At 44.4% G+C, this 17,881-nt stretch overlaps 1 protein-coding gene across 1 annotated transcript in view; it reads left to right on the top strand.

The window, feature by feature from the left end:
* LOC137327067 (cilia- and flagella-associated protein 44) overlaps nucleotides 1–17,881 on the top strand; it is a 216,166-nt gene that overhangs the window by 21,939 nt on the left and 176,346 nt on the right. The window contains exons 6-9 of the mRNA XM_067992476.1: nucleotides 593–809; nucleotides 5,420–5,534; nucleotides 7,570–7,734; nucleotides 17,670–17,822. Coding sequence (XP_067848577.1) covers nucleotides 593–809; nucleotides 5,420–5,534; nucleotides 7,570–7,734; nucleotides 17,670–17,822 — 650 coding nt within the window. The remainder of the gene's footprint in view (nucleotides 1–592; nucleotides 810–5,419; nucleotides 5,535–7,569; nucleotides 7,735–17,669; nucleotides 17,823–17,881) is intronic.

The following is a 17,881-nucleotide window of genomic DNA, read 5'->3' as shown; positions in this document are numbered from 1 at the left end:
CTTACACTTCCTTTTTCAGTCCTTGTGCTGTTCATTTCACAGTCCTTCAATCTGATTGGTTAAGGAGATATCCAGTTGCTCGCCCTGTTCACACAGATCCCAGATGCCCTGTAGAAGGCACCGTGCCCTTTCCATCTCCCACTTCCAGCAACTTGCTGCACAAAATATCAGGGAGATTAAACAGGCCAGGGCGAGTCTAAGTAATAGCAGGAGACGTTCGTTGTCCTGCAAAGGACGGCCTATAATGCCTTATTGAGGTGGATCCGTGTTGCTTTAAAGTCACACAGTCTAATTGTTAAGTAAACAGGTCATTCAAAGCTTAATTGTTTGGTCAGGGAACTCTGAAAAATATGAAGTGCTTGTCAGCTTTGGCTCAAGGTCCAGAGGAACCCAATAGTAAGTATCTGGCCGTTTATTTCTCTTTCTTAAGGTTGTTTAGCATCTGATAAAGTCCGTGCCAGGGGTGTGAGAGATAGGTAGCTATCGCTAGGTAGATTGCAACAGCTATCGTGGGTGCTGGGCTCAGGCCCTGCCATTATTGTAATGAGCAAATTACTGTGGGAAATAATCACTATATCTGCTTCCTTCCCAGGAGGAACCGAAGAAGCTTATGCTTTCACTGACTTCAATCCATCGGGTAGTCTGCTCACCAGCGTAGGAGGGAACCCAGATTACACGATCACCATCTGGAATTGGAAGCAGGAAAAAACGGTGCTGCGTTCAAAAGCCTTTTCACAGGATGTTTACCGGGTCACCTTCTCGCTAGAAAACGAAGAGCAACTGACCACCTCAGGAACAGGGCACATCAAGTATGTGATCAAACCCAGCTGTGATTGGTTCTGGGTTACATCCTATGTTAGTATCTGTGTTTGAACAGTTAGTCATTGTGCATGAGTAAACTGGGAAGATTAGTGTGGAGAGAATTGTGCTTGAAAGTGTCCATGACACTGTTCCCCACTCCCAAGAGGGAGCTGTACTTGAAGCAAGTGCGGGTCAGAGAAAGCACGATACCACTGTGGGACCACATTTCCAGAGAGGAGTGTGGGGGCAGTGAATTTACCTAGTTATATAGGAACATAGGAACAGGAGTAGGCCATTCAGCCCCTCGTGCCTGCTCCGCCATTTGATAAGATCATGGCTGATCTGTGATCGAGCTCCATATACCTGCCTTTGGCCCATATCCCTTAATACCTTTGGTTGCCAAAAAGCTATCTATCTCAGATTTAAATTTAGCAATTGAGCTAGTATCAATTGCCGTTTGCGGAAGAGAGTTCCAAACTTCTACCACCCTTTGTGGGTAGAAATGTTTTCTAATCTCACTCCTGAAAGGTCTGGCTCTAATTTTTAGACTGTGCCCCCGACTCCTAGAATCCCCAACCAGCGGAAATAGTTTCTCTCTATCCACCCTATCTGTTCCCCTTAATATATTATAAATTTCGATCAGATCACCCCTTAATCTTCGAAACTCCAGAGAATACAACCCCAATTTGTGTAATCTCTCCTCGTAACTTAACCCTTGAAGTCCGGGTATCATTCTAGTAAACCTACGCTGCACTACCTCCAAGGCCAATATGTCCTTCCAAAGGTGCGGTGCCCAGAACTGCTCACACTACTCCAGGTGCGGTCTAACCAGGGTTTTGTATAGCTGCAGCATAACTTCTGCCCCCTTGTACTCTAGCCCTCCAGATATAAAGGCCAGCATTCCATTAGCCTTATTGATTATTTTCTGCGCCTGTTCATGACACTTCAATGATCTATGTACCTGAACCCCTAAGTTCCTTTGGACATCCACTGTTTTTAACTTTATACCATTTAGAAAGTACCCTGTTCTATCCTTTTTTGATCCAAAGTGGATGACCTCACATTTGTCTACAGTGAATTCCATTTGCCACAGTTTTGCCCATTCACCTAATCTATCAATATCACTTTGTAATTTTATGTTTTCATCAACACTGCTTACATGCCACCAATCTTTGTGTCATCGGCAAACTTAGATATGAGACTTTCTATGCCTTCATCTAAGTCGTTAATAAATATTGTGAATAATTGAGGCCCCAAGACAGATCCCTGCGGGACTCCACTAGTCACATCCTGCCAATGTGAGTACCTACCCATTATCCCTACTCTCTGTCGCCTTTCGCTCAGCCAACTTCCTAACCAAGTCCGTACATTTCCCTCGAGTCCATGGGCTTCTAACTTAGCTAACAGTCTCTTATGTGGGACCTTATCAAATGCCTTCTGGAAGTCCATATAAATAACATCATTGACATTCCCCTATCCACTACTTTAATCACCTCTTCAAAAAATTCCATCAGGTTTGTCAGGCACGACCTACCTTTCACAAATCCATGTTGGCTCTCTCTGATTAACTGAAAATTCTCGAGGTTTTCATTCACCCTATCCTTAATTATAGACTCCAGATACAACAGATGTTAGGCTAACTGGTCTATAATTCCCTGGTTTCCCTCTCTCTCCTTTCTTAAAAAGCGGAGTGACATGTGCAATTTTCCAATCTGGAGGGACAGTTCCTGAATCTGGAGAACTTTGAAAGATTATAGTTAGGGCATCTGCAATGTGCTCACCTACTTCCTTTAAAACCCTGGGATGGAAACCATCTGGTCCTGGGGATTTGTCACTCTTTAGTGCTGTTATTTTCTTCGTTACTGTTGCTTTACTTATGTTAATTTTATCGAGTCCCTGTCCCCGATTCAATATTAGTTTTCTTGGGATTTCCGGCATGCTATCCTCTTTTGCTACTGTAAATACTGACGCAAATGTCCGCCATTTCCCCATTGTCAATGACAATATCCCCACTTTCAGTTTTTAAGGGGCCAACACTGCTCCTGACCACCCTCTTTTTCCTAATGTAACTATAAAAGTTCTTCGTATTGGTTTTGATATCCCTTGCAAGTTTCTTTTCGTACTCTTTTTGTAGCTCTTACTATCTGTTTTGTGACCCTTTGTTGATCTTTGTATCTTTCCCATTCGCCAGGATCTGTGCCATTTTTTGCCTTTTTGTGTGCCCTTTCCTTATGTCTTATACTGTCCCTTACCTCTTTAGTTGTCCATGGCTGTTTTTTTTGGCAAGTAGAGTTCTTGTCCCTCAGGAGTATAAACCGATTCTGTATCACGTTAAATGTTTCTTTAAACATTTCCCACTGATCATCAGTCGTTTTACCCATTAACAGATTTGCCGAGTTTACTGTGGACAGTCTCTGTCTCATCCCATTGAAGTCGGCCTTACCCAAGTCTAGAATCTTAGCAGCTGATTACTTTTTTCCCTTTCAAACACTACATTGAACTCGATCATGTTATGATGGCTTTTGGATAGATGTTCACGCACAGTTAAGCCGTTAACTAAATCTGGTTCATTACTCATTATTAAATCTAGTATGGCTTGCCCCCTTGCTGCCTCTAGGACATACTGCTGTAGAAAACTATCCCGGACACACTCAAGAAATTCACTACCTTTCTGACAGTTGCTCGTCTGCTTTTCCCAATCTATGTGAAGGTTAAAGTCCCCCATTAAGACCACTATGCCTTTCTTACACGCTTGTCTAATCTCTGCATTTATACGATCCAGCACTTCAGAGCTGCTGCCAGGGGTCTTAACACAACTCCCACTATAGTCTTAGATCCTTTCCTAGTTCTTAATTCAACCCATAAGGTCTCTGTTGGCTGCTTACCTCTCGTTATATCCCCCTTTATCACTGAAGTGATTTCATCTCTAATCACTAAGGCTACTCCTCCCCCTCTTCCATTTTCCCTATCTCTCCTGTAGACCTTATAACCCAGTATAATTAGTTCCCAATCCTGACCATCCTGCAGCCATGTCTCAGTAATAGCAATCATGTCCTACCCTCCAATTTGAATTTGAACTTGTAGTTCATTTAATTTATTCCTTATACTCCATGCATTTGTATATAGAACTCTTAGTTGGGCCACAGACCCTAGCCTGACCTTCAGCTTTGATGCTGGGTTAATCGCCTTACGCCTTGTAGTTTTCACTTTATCTATTGTGCCTAAAGTACACTTTCTTTCTGCTGCTTTACGTTTTTCCCTTTCACTTGTTCTTGAACAACTGTTTGTACTATTTGTATTGTAAATTTCCCCTGGGTCTTCCCCTCTCTTGCTGTTCTCAACTTTACTCCCTTCTGTCTCCCCGCTCAGGCTCCCATCCCCCTGCCATTCTAGTTCAAACCTTCCCCAACAGCACTAGCAAACACCCCCGCGAGGACATTGGTCCCGGTCCTGCTCCGGTGTAACCCGTCCCGCTTGTACAGGTCCCACCTTCCCCAGAACCGGTCCCAATGTCCCAGGAATCTAAATCTCTCCCTCCTACACCATCCCTGCAGCCACGCATTCATCCGGTCTATTCTCCTGTTCCTATACTCACTAGCACGTGGCACTGGTAGTAATCCTGAAATCACTACCTTTGAAGTCCTGATTTTTAATTTATCTCCTAACTCCTTAAATTCACCTTGCAGGACCTCATCCCTTTTTTTACCTATGTCGTTGGTACCGATATGGACCATGACTAATGGTTGTTCACCCTCCACCTCCAGAATGTCCTGCAGCTGCTCCGTGACATCCTTGACCCTAGCACCAGGGAGGCAACATACCATCCTGGAGTCACGTTTGCGGCCGCAGAAACGCCTATCTGTTCCCCTTACAATTGAATCCCCTATCACTATAGCCCTGCCACTCTTCTTCCTCTCCTCCTGTGCAGCAGAGCCACCCGTGGTGCCACGAACTTGGCTCTTGCTGCTTTCCCCTGATAAGCCATCTCCCCCAACAGTATCCAAAGCGGTATATCTGTTTGAGTGGGTGATGGCCCCAGGGGACTCCTGCTCTACCTGCCTAGTCCTTTTACTCTGCCTGGCGGTCACCCATTTCCTTTCTGCCTGCGTATTTCTTTACCTACGGTGTGACCACCTCACTAAACGTGCTATCCACGATAGTCTCAGCATCACGGATGCTCCACAGCGAATCCACCCGCTGCTCCAGCTCCGAAATGTGGTTCGCCAGTAGCTGCAGTTGGACATACTTCCTGCAAAGATACATGCTAAGCAAAGAGCTGTAGGGTTGCAACTCATCACTGGCAATTCAGTGGTGCCTTGTTTTATATATAAAGTAAACTGGGTTTTCTGATTACTTTTATCCTACAGTTGACAGTCACTTTCTGTTCTGGCACTGTATAGGAATACTGAGAAGTAGACTTGCATTGTTCCTAACATAGACTTACAGTTAACAAAAAGAGCAAAGGTGCGGTCGGATGTGTTTGTCTCCAAACATTACCCAGTAAAAGTACATACTGGTATATAGTGTTATGACTTTACAATAAGGCACATCAGCACTTTGTAAAGCGTGGAAACTGTGGAGATTCACACCTCATTGTTTGTTTTCTTAATCACTGCAGGTTTTGGAAGATGGTGGAGACCTTCACAGGGCTGAAACTGCAAGGTCAACTTGGCAGGTTTGGCAAAACTACGCTGACAGACATTGAGGGTTATGTTGAGTTGCCAGATGGAAAGGTACAGTCAGCAATTTTCGACCGCTGTGTTAATAAGGAAGATAAAATATTCAGTCATTCAAGGAGAAATATGTTTGGGAAGTAAAATTTAGACTACCTTCTATCATTTTAATTAAAAATATCCTTTGCATTTTGGAATTATTCTTATTTCGCACAAACTGCAACACAAAATTTCCCGAATATAAATATAAATTTTTGCCTGCATTCTCTGGTAGAAACAGTTTGCAAGGGAATTATGACCAAAATGAGGGACTCAGTAATTCCTGCATTTATTAGTCGGGTAAGATGTATTTGAACTGTCAGTATCTTATAACATCCTCTTTAGAGAAACCTGGGTGAAGGGTCAAGATCTATATTGGAAGCTAGGATGGGGGTTGAGCAGAACAGAAGATTAGATAAATCATGAAATAGGTGTCAGGTGATGGAATTTAAAAGCCGGTAAATTGTTAGAGGAAGAGAGCACTGAGGAGCTCCTAAGTTTTGAGATCTTGGGAGACAATAAATTAGAGCAGGAGATGGTCCTATTTGTCTTAATTTGAACACAGTGAGGATGCAGGTAGAGGAAAAGCTTGTAGGAGATAGATAAAAGATCGGACTCAGAGAAGGGGAGGAATGTGTGGGAGATATGCATAAGATATGAGGATGCAAGGAAGAGGAGGCTTGTGAAGGATGTATTTACAAGATATGTTAGTGCTACTTTTTTACAAATGATTGATCATTTTTTGCTATCAATTATATGGTTGTCACAGGCACTTAGAAGGAAAGACCTCCATTTATGCAGCACCTTATAATGTGTCTCAATATTTCAAATGGAGGTTGTGATTGGGAGAGAGGGAGAGATAGGTTGGAGGCTGAAAGTAAGAGTAGGATTGCTTATCAGACAAGAAGCCTTTCCTTATATCCTGTCCTGTTACGAAGAGGAGAGGACTGGTTTGCAATATCAATGAGCACTGGAACCAGCAATTGAGAGCTGTTGGTTTTTGGGACTGACCTGGTGGACTGAGGAGTTTTTCCGTCCATGAACTTTCCAGTGCTCCCTGTGTACATATTCTGGTCATGCCCTACGTTCAGTTGCTCTGGGTGGTGGTCCAGGAAGGCTCCTGCTCCGTGATTACTAGGCTGCTCACTGGAAATTTGAAACAAAACACAGAGTGCTTGACGCATTTCAAGTCAAAATGCTGCTTTACGTTCAAACTCACCCGTCGCCTCCATGGACACAGCACGAGACTGGGTAACAGGTTCAGCCCCACTTTGGCAGACCGCTACCATGACAACAGTGAACATCTGACTGAACCATCAATGAGATGCATCCCAGTTGTTCTCCAGATAAATCTATCTGATGTATGAGATCCCAATCCACACGTTGAATCCTGGGAATTGTTTTTCAAGAGATCCGTCTCAATACCTCTGTACTTGTGTCCGGCTTGAGAATGGTGAATTCTCCTGCACTGCACTCGGGAAAATTCACCATTCTCAGGCCGGACACAAGTACAGTGATGAAGGCTCAAGCCTCCTGAGGTTTGTTTGTGATCTAGTCCTACCGTACGACATCAGCAGACCTGAGTGGCAATCAATCGTTACACAAAGAAAAATGTAAGGAATCTTACAACACCAGGTTATAGTCCAACAAATTTATTTTAAAATTGATTTTAAAATAAATTTGTTGGACTATAACCTGGTGTTGTAAGATTCCTTACATTTGTCCACCCCAGTCCATCACCGGCATCTCCACATCAAAGAAAAATGGTTGAAACTAAATTGAGGCAAGAAAGAAAGAGCTTGCATTTATATAGTGCCTTTCATATGTCCCAAAACTCTTCACAGCCAATGAAATACTTTTGAAGTGCAGTCATTGTTGTTTTGTAGGTGAATGTGGCAGCCAATTTATGCACAGCAAGTGAAATGAATGACCAGTTAATCTTATTTTTAGTAATGTTGGTTGAGAGGTAAGTGTTGGCCATGACAACATTTGTCCGTTCCACTGAATGATTCTATCTAATTTTACTTGTGTCTGAGAATGTGCTGTTTTCTTGCAGGTAGTATCTGGTTCTGAATGGGGCAATATGCTGTTGTGGGATGGTGGTCTTATCAAGGTGGAACTGTGCAGAAGGGATGGCAAGACCTGTCATCATGGGTCTATAAATCAGTTTGTGCTGGATGAAGGAGAACTTATCACTGTTGGAGCTGATGGGTGTGTGCGGGTGAGTAATTACACTCAGTGGCTGAACAAATTTAACTGCAGTATGAACTACCAGCAGAGAGACCTGCGCCCAGGTCAGCATGAAGTCTGTTTTATTCCTTTTCATTCCCCACACACCACTACAATAAACTGATATCGGTATTGTGCTGTTTAGAAAAATCACAAGGGATACCATATCTTTCAGATATAATGAATTGATATTGGGAACATCAGGGAGAAAGGAATAGAAGGATATACTGTTAGAGTTAGATGAAGAGGGGTGGGAGGAGGCTCGTGTGGAACATAAACGCCAGCATAGCCCTGTTGGACCAAATGAGATAAGTCACCCGGTCCGGATGGGATGCATCCTAGGTTGCTGAGGGAAGTAAGAGTGGAAATTGCGGAGGTACTGGCCATAATCTTTCAAACATCCGTAGATAAGGGGGTGGTGCCAGACGACTGGAGAATTGCAAATGTTACACCCTTGTTCAAAAAAGGGTGTAAGGATAAACCCAGAAATTATAGGCCACTCAGTTTAACCTCAGTGGTGGGAAACTTTTAGAAACGATAATCTGGGACAGAATTAACAGTCACTTGGACGAGTGTGGATTGATTAGGGAAAGCCAGCACAGAATTGTTAAAGGAAAATCATGTTTAACTAAAATGAAAGAGTTTTTTGATGAGGTAACAGAGAGTAGATGAGGGCAATGCAATTGATGTGGTGTAGATGGACTTTGAAAAGGCGTTTGGTAAAGTGCCGCATGGTAGGCTTATCATCAAGATTGCGGCCCATGGAATAAAGGGGCAGTAGCAAGATGGATACAGAATTGGCTAAGTGACAGGAAACAGAGAGTAGTGGTGAGCGGTTGTTTTTCGGACTGGAGGGAGGTGTACAGTGGTGTTCCCCAGGGGTCGGTGCTGGGACCACTGCTTTTCTTGATATATATTAATGACTTGGACTTGGGTGTACAGGGCACAATTTCAAAATTTGCAGATGACACAAAACTTGGAAGGGTAGTAAACAGTGAGGAGGATAGTGATAGACTTCAAGAGGATATAGACAGGCTGGTGGCATGGGCGGACACATGGCAGATGAAATATAACACAGAAAAATGCAAAGTGATAGATTTCAGTAGGAAGAATGAGGAGAGGCAATATAAACTAGAGGGCACAACTCTAAAAGGGGTACAGGAACAGAGAGATCTGGGGGTATATGTGCACAAATCTTTGAAGGTGGCAGGGCAGGTTGAGAAAGCGGTTAAAAAAGCATACAGGAATCTGGGCTTTATAAATAGAGGCATAGAGTACAAAAGTATGGAAGTCATGTTGAACCTTTATAAAACACTGGTTCGGCCACAACTGGAGTATTGTGTCCAGTTCTGGGCACCGCATGTTAGGAAAGATGTGAAGGCCTTAGAGAGGGTGCAGAAGAGATTTACTAGAATGATTCCAGGATGAAGGACTTTAGTTAAGTGGATAGACTGGAGAAGCTGGGGTTGTTCTCCTTGAAACAGAGAAGGTTGCAAGGAGATTTGATAGAGCTATTCAACATCATGAAGGGTCTAGACAGAGTAGATAGAGAGAAACTGTTCCCATTGGCGGAAGGGAGTGGTGACAGAAACAAAAGGCAGTAAGGGAGAGTGTACAAAACATGACCGGACAGATGGTCTGAGAAAGCAGGGCAAAGACCAAGGGAAGTCTAGATTAAACTGCATTTATTTCAATGCAAGAAGTCTGATGGGCAAGGCAGATGAACTCAGGGCATGGATGGGTAAATGGGACTGGGATGTTATAGCTATTACTGAAACATGGCTAAGGGAGGGGCAGGACTGGCAGCTCAATGTTCCAGGGTACAGATGCTATAGGAAAGATAGAGCAGGAGGTAAGAGAGGAGGGGGAGTTGCGTTCTTGATTAGGGAGAACATCACGGCAGTAGTGAGAGAGGATATATCCGAGGGTTCGCCCACGGAGTCGATATGGGTAGAACTGAAAAATAAGAAGGGAGAGATCACTTTGATAGGATTGTACTACAGACCCCCAAATAGTCAATGGGAAATTGAGGAGCAAATATGTAAGGAGATTACAGACAGCTGCAAGAAAAATAGGGTGGTAATAGTAGGGGACTTTAACTTTCCCAACATTGACTGGGACAGCCATAGCATTAGGGGCTTGGATGGAGAGAAATTTGTTGAGTGTATTCAAGAGGAATTTCTCATTCAGTATGTGGATGGCCCGACTAGAGAGGGGGCAAAACGTGACCTCCTCTTGGGAAATAAGGAAGGGCAGGTGACAGAAGTGTTAGTGAGGGATCACTTTGGGACCAGTGATCATAATTCCATTAGTTTTAAGATAGCTATGGAGAATGATAGGTCTGGCCCAAAAGTTAAAATTCTAAATTGGGGAAAGGCCAATTTTGATGGTATTAGACAGGAACTTTCAGAAGTTGATTGGGAGAGTCTGTTGGCAGGCAAAGGGACGTCTGGTAAGTGGGAAGCCTTCAAAAGTGTGTTAACCAGGGTTCAGGGTAAGCACATTCCTTATAAAGTGAAGGGCAAGGCTGGTAGAAGTAGGGAACCTTGGATGACTCGGGAGATTGAGGCCCTCGTCAGAAAGAAGAAGGAGGCATATGACATGCATAGGCAGCTGGGATCAAGTGGATCCCTTGAAGAGTATAGAGATTGCCGGAGTAGAGTTAAGAGAGAAATCAGGAGGGCAAAAAGGGGACATGAGATTGCTTTGGCAGATCAGGCAAAGGTGAATCCAAAGAGCTTCTACAAATACATAAAGGGCAAAAGAGTAACTAGGGAGAGAGTAGGGCCTCTTAAGGATCAACAAGGTCATCTATGTGCGGAACCACAAGAGATGGGTGAGATCCTAAATGAATATTTCGCATCGGTATTTACGGTTGAGAAAGGCATGGATGTTAGGGAACTTGGGGAAATAAATAGTGATGTCTTGAGGAGTGTACATATTACAGAGAGGGAGGTGCTGGAAGTCTTAATGCGCATCAAGGTAGATAAATCTCCGGGACCTGATGAAATGTATCCCAGGATGTTATGGGAGGTTAGGGAGGAAATTGCGGGTCCCCTAGCAGAGATATTTGAATCATCGACAGCTACAGGTGAGGTGCCTGAAGATTGGAGGGTAGCAAATGTTGTGCCTTTGTTTAAGAAGGGCGGCAGGGAAAAGCCTGGGAACTACAGACCGGTGAGCCTGACATCTGTAGTGGGTAAGTTGTTAGAGGGTATTCTGAGAGACAGGATCTACGGGCATTTGGAGAGGCAGGGACTGATTAGGAACAGTCAGCATGGTTTTGTGAGAGGAAAATCATGTCTCACAAATTTGATTGAGTTTTTTGAAGGGGTAACCAAGAAGATAGATGAGGGCTGTGCAGTAGACGTGGTCTACATGGACTTTAGCAAAGCCTTTGACAAGGTACCGCATGGTAGGTTGTTACATAAGGTTAGATCTCACGGGATCCAAGGTGAGGTAGCCAATTGGATACAAAATTGGATTGACGGCAGAAGACAGAGGGTGGTTGTAGAGGGTTGTTTTTCAAACTGGAGGCCTGTGACCAGCGGTGTGCCTCAGGGATCGGTGCTGGGTCCGCTGTTATTTGTTATTTATATTAATGATTTGGATGAGAATTTAGGAGGCATGGTTAGTAAGTTTGCAGAAGACACCAAGATTGGTGGCATCATGGACAGTGAAGAAGGTTATCTAGGATTGCAACGGAATCTTGATAAATTGGACCAGTGGGCCGATGAATGGCAGATGGAGTTTAATTTAGATAAATGTGAGGTGATGCATTTTGGTCGATCAAATCGGGCCAGGACCTACTCCGTTAATGGTAGGGCGTTGGGGAGAGTTATAGAACAAAGAGATCTAGGAGTACAGGTTCATAGCTCCTTGAAAGTGGAGTCACAGGTGGATAGGGTGGTGAAGAAAGCATTCAGCATGCTTGGTTTCATTGGTCAGAACATTGAATACAGGAGTTGGGATGTCTTGTTGAAGTTGTACAAGACATTAGTTAGGCCACACTTGGAATACTGTGTACAGTTCTGGTCACCCTATTATAGAAAGGATATTATTAAACTAGAAAGAGTGCAGAAAAGATTTAGTAGGATGCTACCGGGATTTGATGGTTTGACTTATAGGGAGAGGTTGGATAGACTGAGACTTTTTTCCCTGGAGAGTAGGAGGTTGAGGGGTGATCTTATAGAAGTCTATAAAATAATGAGGGGCATAGATAAGGTTGATAGTCAAAATCTTTTCCCAAAGGTAGGGGAGTCTATAACGAGGGGGCATAGATTTAAGGTGAGAGGGGAGAGATACAAAAGGGTCCAGAGGGGCAATTTTTTCACTCAAAGGGTGGTGAGTGTCTGGAACGAGCTGCCAGAGGCAGTGGTAGAGGCGGGTACAATTTTGTCTTTTAAAAAGCATTTGGACAGTTACATGGGTAAGATGGATATAGAGGGATATGGGCCAAGTGCAGGCAACTGGGACTAGCGTAGTGGTATAAACTGGGCGACATGGACATGTTGGGCCGAAGGGCCTGTTTCCATGTTGTAAACTTCTATGATTCTATGATTCTAAGGGTCAAGAACCAGAGGACGTTGATTTAAGGTGATTGGCAAAAGAAGCAAAGGTGACAGAAGGAAAAACTTTTTTACACAGTGAGTGGTTAGGATCTGGAATGCACTGCCCGAGGGGGTGGTGGAGGCAGATTTAATCACGGCCTTCAAAAGGGAACTGGATAAGTACTTGAAAGGAAATAATTGCAGGGCTACGGGGATAGGGCGGGGGAGTGGGACTCGCTGGATTGTTCTTGCATAGGGCCGGCGTGGACTCGATGGGCCGAATGGCCACCTCCTGTGCTGTAACCCTTCTATGATTCTATGAATTGGCCTGTTTCTGTGCTGTACATTCTATGTAACATAGTCCCTCTGGTTTTCTGTATGTCTCCCAGGTTATAAGGAGAAACACGCTGGTGAAAATTCAATTCATGTTTCTTTCCACAATGGAAAACATTTCTCATCTTCTGCTTTTTTGTGAATTGTAACTTTTTATTCCCATATCACAAACTCGATACCGGCTGCACAGCTCTTCAATCTCTCATCAAATTTTCTAAATTTCTTACAGCTTTCGAGCTTTGCGTTAAGTATAGCTCAACATTAATTATAGCTGTCTGCCTGAACTGCTTGTTGTTGAAGCACAATGCACCAAGCTGAGAGATCTCTCAGGCTTCCGACCTATACTGCTTGGACTGAGTGCAGTGATTATGAGCGATCTGGGACAAAATGTATATCATTGAGAGGCTCCAAGTCTTGTGCACCTTTAACACTGTCTGATCCCACACCATCTGGCATCTCTAGACTCCAGTCCTTCTCTGACAAGCCATTGACATCATTCAGTCCTCCATTGCCAAAATCCAGCCAAAGGATTGATAAGAACCAGCTTGGTACTGGTAATAGCTGATCTCCTGGCACCAGTTGGTCCAACAGCATCAGCATGGAGAAAGCTGGGGCTGTATTGTTGCCCACTGATACCAGTCACAGGCCCTCCAGGGGCTGGCTGTCAACAAGAAGTATGCTCCAGACTGGCTACACATTTGCTGGTTTCTCCAGCATTCCCCAATTGGCACCGATGGGAAATATTTGAGCCCCAAATAATGCTGAATCACCGAGGAAGAGTTGATCATTGCTAAGGTGTCAGTGTCGGCCTGTGCCGGGATGATGGTCCTCAAGCTTTGTCAATGTGAGTTAGTATCATTGAGGCCTCTGTCTGCTGCTTCAGGTGGTTCTGGATCTAGCTAGCAAAGTTGGCCTTTGTGGCTGCAATCTTTTATGGACGCACAACCCTAGTGAGTATCAGATCTTTTTCTCGCTGTTTGTCTTTTGAAGATTGAGTTTTAATCTCCCAATGAAGCTTGAGGTCCTCATTCACAGTTTATTACTGGCTGACCCTCCCACCATTTCAAAGACACCTCTTGTCTGTTCCTTACAACTAATGGCATGGGGTTTCCATGGTCAGAAAGGGTGTAGGTGCCAGCCATCCCCAGTGGCAAGGGATCATGCAGTGACTATGGCAGCCCTCGTCTCTTCAGGATGTTGCTTTGCTGCAGTCTGAAGGCCCGATCTCAGAGACTTCTGATCCTCACAAAGTGGAGGCTTCGGTCCAGATCTCAGAAAGGTGCTTCTCTTTGACCTCTACAGCATTCTTCTTGCTCTCCTCTCTCTGCACTGTGAGGCACTTTGGGCAGACGTGCATAACTAAGTCTCTGCATGCACTTTAGTGCCATCATCCTTCTTTACAGTCAGATCCCTACACTGTACTCCATAGTTAGCTATTACTCTACCTACACTTGTAGTGTCTTCCATCGTTCCTTTCTGTGTGCTGTGACTTTGGTGCCTCCTATTTTCTTGCTACAATATCCACTATTCTCTCTGTAATAGAGCCTTTAATTGATCTTCTCCACTGTACTAGTTGAAATCCACCCCTAGTGCTCGATTTGCCCTCTCAGCAAGGAAATTGGTACTTATCCAGTGTAAGTGAAGTCCGTCCCTCTTCAACAGCTTCCTCCTTCCCCAGAAGTGATCTTAATGCGGAGAAATCTGAACCCTTCCCTCTTACACCAACCTTCAAGCCATGCGTTCACTTACCTTGTCTGTCAGCACATGGGACTGGTCGTAATCCTAAGATCATACCCTGAGGTCTTGCATTTTAATCTATTCCAGAGATCTTGAAGCTGACCATGCAAGTCCATGGACCTGCTTGCTCTTGTTGGGTTTCTGTGTGGTCAGTGTGAAGTAGTTTGTTGGTTTCAGTTTAGCTTCAGCTTGAAACAAATAGTGGCACCAGTGCAGGTTCTGGAACGTTATACAGCACAGGATTAGAAACAGTGCAATACATCCCTGTCTGCAGTTAGGATTTATTTGCATTTGCATGCTCAGCGCATGGCTGCACTCCTGCAGTGTGTGGAGCAGGCATAACATGAAGAATTAATTTGGTAATCTTCTTCATTCTCTGGTCCTAGCAAGGAGATCGGTGAGAACACCAATCTTTTCTTACTATCCTTGATGTCAATCCACACTGTTTTTGCTGCCTCTCGTCATGTGTTTAACCTAAATATTCCGCGATAGTTTCACTAACTTGCATCGTATACACATTATGGTAAGTGGCATTTAACTGGCTGCACATTGGACAGTGGTCATTGTTACTGCATTGGATGATGCCATTCTTGTTCAACAATGGCTTATGGTATAAAAATAGAAAATGCTGGAGAAGCTGGACCTGGAGAAAATGCTGGAGAAATGCTGAACCTTTCGTCAGAACTTGCAGTTCTGATGAAAAGTCTTCGACCTGAAACGTTAACTCTGTTTCTTTCTCCACAGATGCTGTCTGACTTGCTGAGCTTCTCCAGCATTTTCTGTTTTTATTTCAGATTTCCAGCATCTGCAGTGTTTTGCTTTTGATTGAATGGTTTATGGTAGGTTATTGATAGCTTATCTCTGCTGACCTTTCTACTTCTACCTGACTGGAAAGTATGTAGGCACCATCCCAGTTGGTTAACATAGGAACAGGAGTAGGCCATTCAGCCTTTGGAGCCTGTTCTGCCATTCAAATAGATCATGGCTGATCTGTACCTCAACTCCATTTACCTGCTGTAGCTCCTTACCTTACAAAAATCTATCAACCGCAGTCTTGAAAGCTGTAATTATCCCAGCATTCATAACCTTTTGGGGGAGAGAATTCCAGATTTCTACTACCCTATGTGTGAAAAAGTGCTTCCTGATCTCACTCCTAAATGGCCTGGCTCTAATTTTAAGATTATGTCCCCTCCTTCTTGATTCCCCCACCAGAGGAAATAATTTCTCTGTGCTCAGTGCTATCAAGTGGCACTTATTCACCAATAACCTGCTCACCGATGCTCAGTTTGGGTTCAGCCAGGACTGCTCGGCTCCAGACCTCATTACAGCCTTGGTCCAAACATGGACAAAAGAGTTCAATTCCAGAGGTGAGATGAGAGTGACTGCCCTTGACATCAAGGCAGCATTTGACCGAGTGTGGCACCAAGAGCCCTAGTAAAATTGAAGTCAATGGGAATCAGGGGGAAAATTCTCCAGTGGCTGGAGTCATACCTAGCACAAATAAAGATGGTAGTGGGTGTTGGAGGCCAATCATCTCAGCCCACATTGATGCAAGAGTTCCTCAGGGCAGTGTCCTAGGACCAACCATCTTCAGGATTTGAGAGGGGATTTGAGAAAGAACTTTTTCACCCAGAGGGTGGTTGGAGTCTGGAACTCACTGACTGAGAGGGTTGTGGAGGCAGGAACCCTCACAACATTCAAGAAGCATTTGGATGAGCACTTGAAATGCCATAGCATACAAGGCTACGGACCAAATGCTGGAATATGGGATTAGATTAGACTGGGCTTGATGGCCGGCGCGGACACGATGGGCCGAAGGGCCTCTATCCGTGCTGTATAACTCTATGACTCTATGACTCTATGCTCATCATTGACCTTCCCTCCATCATAAGGTCAGAAATGGGGATGTTCGCTGATGACTGCACAGTGTTCAGTTCCATTCATAACCCCTCAGATAATGAAGCAGTCTGTGCCTGCATGCAGCAAGACCTGGACAACATCCAGGCTTGGGCTGATAAGTGGCAACTAACATTCGTGCCAGACAAGTGCCAGGCAATGACCATCTCCAACAAGAGAGAGTCTAACCATCTCCCCTTGACATTCAATGGCATTACCATCGTCGAATTCCCCCCATCAACATTCTGGGGGTCATCATTGACCAGAAACTTAACTGGAACAGCCACATAAATACTGTGCCTACAAGAGCAGGTCAGAGGCTGGGTATTCTGTGACGAGTGACTCACCTCTTGACTCCCTAAAGCCCTTCCACCATCTACAAGTCAGGAATGTAATGGAGCTGTACTCATCCAGGCAAGTGGAGAGTATTCCAACAACACTCAAGAAGCTCGACACCATCCAGGACAAAGCAGCCCGCTTGATTGGCACCCCATCCACCACCCTAAACATTCACTCCCTTCACCACCGGCGCACCGTGGCTGCACTGTGTACCATCTACAGGATGCACTGCAGCAACTCGCCAAGGCTTCTTCAACAGCACCTCCCAAACCCGCGACCTCTACCACCTAGAAGGACAAGGGCAGCAGGCAAATGGGAACAACACCACCTGCACGTTCCCCTCCAAGTCACACACCATCCCGACTTGGAAATATATCGCCGTTCCTTCATCGTTGTTGGGTCGAAATCCTGGAACTCCCTTCCTAACAGCACCGTGGGAGAACCTTCACCACATGGACTGCAGCAGTTTAAGAAGGCAGCTCACCACCACCTTCTCAAAGGCAAGTAGGGATGGGCAATGAATGCTGGCCTTGCCAGTGACACCCACATCCCATGAATGAATAAAAAAAACCTACCCTCTTGGGTAACAACGGGGCAGGTGATATATTGTCAGAAATTCATGTATCTCAGGAGTTTTAGTACGTGTAAGTTTCAGAAATGGCCAAGAAAGTGCTGAACCAACTTTTGAAATTTGAAATAGCTCGGAATATAGCTCACTAGTATGATAGCCACCTGCTCTCCAAGCATGTGAGCGTTTTTCTCTATGTGCTCATTAACATATATAGGTGACTTTCCCTAGTTTTTCTCCCTTTGTCCGGACTTCTATGACCTCCATTTGCCAGTTTGGGGACGGCACAGTTAAGATCAAGAACATGCAGTATCAGGAATAACGGTGAATCTATGCGGAACGAGCCAAGGCTTCAATTTGCTGCACCACCCCACTTATTATTGGCGAGAAGTGTTGAAAGTGGCAAACACTCTTCAAGTGGAAAAATGTTAAATGAATGCTACACCCTGATTTGGTGTGGGATTCCCAGCTGTATGCAAACTGAACTGTTTCAATTGATTGCAGGTCTGGGACTTTGAGACCATTGACACAGCAGAGTCTTATGATGAGGATAGTATGGTGGAGATGGAACCAATGAATGAACTGGTTGTTGGAAGGGGCGTTAACCTCCATTTCATGGTGAAGTTCAAAGACTCGAACTTTATTTGGTGTGCTCAGGTATTTCAAAAAGAAGTTTATTTCTAAAAAAAAATTATTTCCGTGCAATGCACAGGGAA

The sequence above is a fragment of the Heptranchias perlo genome, chromosome 11 (assembly GCF_035084215.1).
Source record: "Heptranchias perlo isolate sHepPer1 chromosome 11, sHepPer1.hap1, whole genome shotgun sequence".
NCBI lineage: Eukaryota > Metazoa > Chordata > Chondrichthyes > Hexanchiformes > Hexanchidae > Heptranchias > Heptranchias perlo.
The sequence above is the reverse complement of the archived record's forward strand: the minus strand, read 5'-3'. Positions and strand labels throughout refer to the sequence as shown.